The 6,000-nt window shown below is 42.3% G+C and overlaps 1 protein-coding gene across 1 annotated transcript in view; it reads left to right on the top strand.

The window, feature by feature from the left end:
- The first annotated feature begins 1,410 nt into the window (after positions 1-1,410).
- Positions 1,411-6,000, top strand: part of acj6 (abnormal chemosensory protein 6) — a 52,559-nt gene continuing 47,969 nt past the window's right edge. Inside the window, exon 1 of the mRNA XM_033346118.2 lies at positions 1,411-1,572. Coding sequence (XP_033202009.1) covers positions 1,411-1,572 — 162 coding nt within the window. The remainder of the gene's footprint in view (positions 1,573-6,000) is intronic.

The raw sequence follows: 6,000 nt of genomic DNA, 5'->3' as shown, positions 1-6,000 counted from the left end.
CGAACAAAAGCGCGTCGCGAGGGAAGAAAAGTAGGTAGACGACACGAGGCGTCTTCGACGAGACAAGGCTGCACGGGGCAAGGTTCGGTAGGAACGCGGGGGTGGCTCGACGTTGGCTAGGAAGGGCGTGTAACGTCGGTGGGGGAGTGAAAACGAGACACGGAACGAGATTCTAGGGGAGAGGAAAGGAAACGGGACGAACGAGGCGAAAAGAGGGAGGGTAAAACGCAGGGAGGATGAAGAAACGGGTGGTCGCGGTTAGCGACACCCATGCCGAACACGAAAGCAAAGCGAAAGATGGCCGACGAGAATCGTGCTAGGAGCGCACGCGTGACCACGCTAAACTCCGCCTATGCACGATATACCCCTTCGTCCCGGTTGTTCTCGGCTTACCTCGTGGCGAACAACCCCTCTGCTGTGAGCACGCGCCACTCTGCGAATATCCTGGATCACCGACCATCCCCTGTCCCGTCGTTTCCCTCTTCGTCCTTCGATCCCTCCATCCCCGGTGGAAGAGTTCATCCACGAAGCACCGTTCGCCGCGCCGGCCAGTCAGCGCCAAAAAGTGCACAGTTTCACCACAACATCCCGTGTATCGTACGATTCTACTACGTCGGTGATCGAATCGTGACAATCTGACGGTGGACAGTTTCTTCTTTGTTCGAAAATTCCAAGTGGCTGTTGGTTCAGTGACCGCATTAGCGTGCCGCTACGAATTCGATCGCTCGGTCGTTCCTATCTCGGCAACGTTTCACCATTGCCGGACTCGTTCGGAATCAGCTGCTCGCTCGACAGGAAAATTATTTATTCGCATTATTTATTCAAACGCGTCGCTACACTACCTACTTTTTGTCTACGTCACCATCGCGAAGTGCGAGATCTTCCGATTCGAAGGAATCGGAACGTTTGGCCGTCGCCATGGTTCAGACATAGAACTAAACCGAGTGCGAGTAAAATCCAATCACCGTGTCCGTGATCATGTGCATCATGGACATCGAAGAGATGCGCGATCTCTTCGACGAACGAGTCTAGTTAAATCGACTGAAATCGCCGCGGTCCGATCGGTGGTGTCAAGAACGAAGATGAGTGGTGGCTCGTAAAACGGCAGTGCAAAGATCAAGTACTATCGTAAGAACAACTGTAATAATAATACGGTGATTCGTCGTTCGTATAGCCAGTGCGTCTCGCGATTAGTCTGCAAGCGATTTGACGAAAGCGAATGTGAAGGTACTCTGAGAGGAAATTGGGTGCAGAGAGGACATCGATAATTCTTTTTACACAGATGCGAACCGCGAACACCGATGTGAAGAGGAAGCGCGGCTACCGCTGCTGGTATCGTTCTGTTTGAGGGCGTCGGTTTTCGACTGGTTTAGGTCTAAGCCTGGCAGCTTAGCCTCGACTAGCTTCAGGATGATGTACTCGCCGGACAAGATGATGGGGAGCAAGGGGCTCCACGGGGCACCCATCACGGCCCCGGGCTGTTTCCCTTCGGGAAGGTATTCGCCGCCGCCTTATCGTGCCGCACCGGATCCCATGCCGCCACCACCGCGACGCTGTATGCCCAACCCTACGGTGAGTGATCGCCGTTTTATCCCGTCTTTTATTTCCACTTTCGATCTTCGACATCGCGATTTCCTCTTCGCGAGCAGGGGACCGACGTGACGCGATGCGATCAGATGCGACGGGAATTTCGCATCTCGATAAAACGCCTCTTACGTGGCAAATTTGTTCCTAGATGGTTCGACCGTAGGATGATCGCTCGTGGATATCGCGGATTTAGCCGGTTTGTAGGAAGCGGATAAACATGGTCTTGATTTCTTATTCCAGTTATACGCGTATAACGTAATTTTCAAGTAGTTCGAGTGATACTTGACAGTCTTCGAGTAATATCGATACCTTCGAGCAATGATATAAACAACAAGATAAAAAAGTGTGTCATTTGTTAATTTTCATATCTTCAGTGTTTAATGCGTTTGCAGATTCGAAGGGACGATAAATGATAAACGATTATCGGTTTAGTTGCATTTGCTCGTTCCAGTAAATACTATACCTACTTCATCTTTTTCAACCACCGTTTCGTTATTTTACAAGTAACGTATCAATTTTTCAATCGCGTTCTGCATAAAATTTTTCTTTCCTTCCCCGCTAAAAAGTCGTTTTTTTTTATACTTCTCACACTTATACACCCTTTATCTTTCAACTTTTTATTTTAAGGTTTATTTTAACTTTGATTCGTATGCTGTAGCTTGTTTCGTGTAAAATTGAAATATTATGTTTCTAGCTATAGTTGGTTATTTGGATTGTAAATTGTATTGCGAATGTAAATTAAAGTTTCGTGAAATCTACGGTAACGTAAAACGATTGATTTAGATTTTGCATCGTCCGTATTTTGGAATTGCAATGAAACTAATTATTCACGACTACTTTCGAACGTTTTGTCTTCGCGATATCTACGAATCTTTAAATCGATCTATCACGATCATACGCCAATAAAAAGGATATTAAATTTTGCGCTTCCTTTGTGTTTTAATGAAAACACGTTCGATAAATTACTAATTACTAATCGTTCGTTTAAAATACAAATTTTCGTTACATTCGGAAGATATAATCATGTAAATAGCTTTTCCAATTACGAGCATTGTTTTACTCAAAAGCCAACGTTTTTATCTATAATATATGTACATATTCAGAATTAACTCTTTCCTCGATTTCAGCGTTGCTTAAATGGCAATCGTCCGCTATTGTAACATTTAAAATGCGATTAAAGTTTCATCGCGTAAATTGATCGCTTTCGTTGCGTTATTATTTTATCGGGAGTGATGTAAGAAATCGGTCGAGGTGGCAACATAAATCAAAATCCTACGATTAAAGTTTGCAAAGAATGATACATTATACATGAAGATGGGCGACTGCTGGCTGAAAGAAGTAGCCTGATACATTTGGAATGTAAGGGCGCGATAAAAAGAGACACTGGAACTTGGAATCATCCATTTTCATTGGCCACAAGTTTCCCTGCCACATGTATCACATATTTCGTGCATCCGTCGTTTATCTTACGGATGCGGCGCACCTCCGCGACGCTTACCGTACTCTTCGCCAACACCGACGATTTCAACCTTTTCGATAGAACGATATCACCTTCGTAGCTTTATCTCCCGCATCGAGAGATGAAAAACTTGTATTCCACGCTTAACAAATATTTGGTTTATCGAAGCTTTCCTCTCGTTAATCCGCGTGTCAGAAAATTTCAATTTCCTAAGCTTAAAAAATACGATTTATTATCTTTAAATAGAATGTTAAATAATTAATCAATACGTTACGGTGCCTGGTATTAAAGATAAAAGTTTATTCGTCTCGGGTTCCAAGTTATACTTGGTCGGAATAAACAAGCGTAAGAAATCGTATAACAAACGCGCCTTATCAGACATCGTATCGCTCAAAGGTTCAAACAGTTATAGAAGATTCACTAGCGGGCTCTGAAACGCTCGATCCAAGTGCAGCCAGCGTCCTACATGGATCGAGTGTATGACGTCGATTGGACCCTTAAGAAAAGCAACGATGTCCATAGAAAAGCGGTTGCCCTAAAGTAGGGTGTTCGTTCGGTCGATACTCGCTTGGCGATACTACGTTTCATTATCAGGACCGTACAGTCGAGTAGCCGAGCTATCTAAACGGAATCAATCGGAGTCGAGATGTAGATGCCGGTTTCCGTTGGCGTATCCTTCCTTTTTCTTCCAACATATCGGACGTGGTCGTTTCGTCGAACTTCCAACATATCCATTCGCAGAGCTGAAATCCCTCTCCCTGCTGCAGGCAGAGCGGTCCTCCGTGCTGGAAAGGGTACACGTCAAATCCAGACTCGTTTCAGCGGCCGCTCTCCTGGATCTCACGATCTCTTTCCTCCGGTGCGGCGCAGCGCGGCGCGGCACAGCGTGTCGCGGACTCCATGGTCTTTAGTTTATTCATGTGACGTAATAGGATAAAAACCGTCGCTACGAGCCGAGTGGCTGGATGAGATTACAGGCCGTACTGTTCCGCCAGGTATCGTGGATCCGATGTAATCGTTCTTTCCTGCGATTTTTTTCGGTCGTCCTACGTCGGTACATCGCGTATTTTTCCGCCGCTCCTCGCCGTTCTTCGTACAGTTGCCCGACGCGCGTTGCGCTGCACATCCCCTTCGGAACCGTTTTACATAGGCTACGATTCGCCGCGACTATCGCGGAAATATTTAACGAACAGATACGTTCGTAGATACCGTGGAGAAGTTTCTTTGGCGCATGCTGCAAACACGCGAACGCGAATACGCGGGAATCGAGGAAGTTTGGAGGGTCACGCGGAATGAGGAATCATTGGTATTTTTTAGATTCAAGATTCAAGAAAGGGGAACATTAGCTGACTGGTTATTTTTTTTCTGGCTATTTCAGACGCGATGCTATTTTTGCCATTTAAATCCATAGACAGTAAATATAGTAGCAAAACATACGTTTAACAGGGTTAAATTGGAACGTGTTCAAAAATACGCCTTCGACCCTTTTAGGTCTATATTTCTAAATTATAAATTATAATTTACATTTACAATACGGAGATCGATCTTTAATAATTAGCATTTTTTTATTGTAAGGACACATACTTCTGTTTACTTATTCCTGTATCAGAGCTTTCTTCTTCGTAACTTACAATTAATTGTAACAAAATGCAACACGACTGTGTCAAATTAGCGATCTAACATAAAATGTACTATCTGATATAGAATGTTTCTAAATAATTTTTCCCAACGCTTGTGGCTACAAAAATAATAACGTCATATCGTATAAATGAAATTTAACATTTAGCAGCCAATTGGTAAAAGTGCTTTGGAATAAATTAAACAACGAATTAAACGTTATTACTTTAACTCGAAATATAAACGTTTTAATTTGTCAAAACTTATTAGAATTAGTTGGATTAATATTTAAAGGAGAAACGCGAAACGTACCTATTCGTAAGTACAAGCGCTTATTTTATAATTATAAGTTAAAAATACGATAAAACGAGTTTAAACAATTTTCAGCAGTCTTTAAGTATTTTATCAAGTTCTAGGAAGGTCAGTCGTGACAAACGTTAACTCGCTAATGCAGTTAATTGTTCGTAAACATGGTCCGTGAGCCCTGCCCATGATATTAATTATCTATGATAATTAATACAGTTTTCATTACGCATTCATTGTACCACTGGTAATTATTCACGTTTCGATGACCATCGCTTCGCGCGTTTTCCGTAACGTATCTTCTGCTTGGCCAGAATATCGATCAGGTTGCTTAATAATTAATTAATTAACATTACCCTTTCCGCAGATCATTAGTTTCTTGAATTTCCATGTGCGATCTGCTCACGCGACTATTATTATTCTTTTATAAATGTAAGGAAGTATATATAAGAGTCGTCGATAGAAAAATTTATCGAATCGGATCTTAAATGGTTATTTTCCTCTGTTAGAGCGAGCGAGTTTCCAATACTCGCGTGTGTGTATATATAGGGTGGTTGGTAACTGGTGGTACAAGCGGAAAGGGGGTGATTCTACGAGAAAAAAGAAGTCGAAAATATAGAATAACAATTTTTCGTTCGAGGCTTTGTTTTCGAGAAAATCGACTTTGAATTTTCGCTGGGTACGCGTGCACTTTATCGCGTCTCGTTATAACGGATCTCACTGTAGATCGTTGTCTCGATGGAAAAATTAAAAAAAAAAAAAGAAATTAAACAAACAATTTTTATTCTATATTTTCGACTTCTTTTTTCGCGTAGAATCACCCTCTTTCCGTTTGTACCACCAGTTACCAACCACCCTGTATATTTAATTCAAGTAGCTGCGTAGATACTTTTGTTTTAGTTTCTTTAATACGCTAATTTCATATTGGTTATAATTCAGAATGTGTATACCTATTGTAGAATTTAAAAATGGGAAATCATCTCGAATCAAAGTAAAAAGGCTAATTTTATTGTTCACAGTGAATTAAATATCTG

Source organism: Bombus vancouverensis, chromosome 10, assembly GCF_051014615.1.
Source record: "Bombus vancouverensis nearcticus chromosome 10, iyBomVanc1_principal, whole genome shotgun sequence".
Taxonomy (NCBI): domain Eukaryota; kingdom Metazoa; phylum Arthropoda; class Insecta; order Hymenoptera; family Apidae; genus Bombus; species Bombus vancouverensis.
The sequence above is the reverse complement of the archived record's forward strand: the minus strand, read 5'-3'. Positions and strand labels throughout refer to the sequence as shown.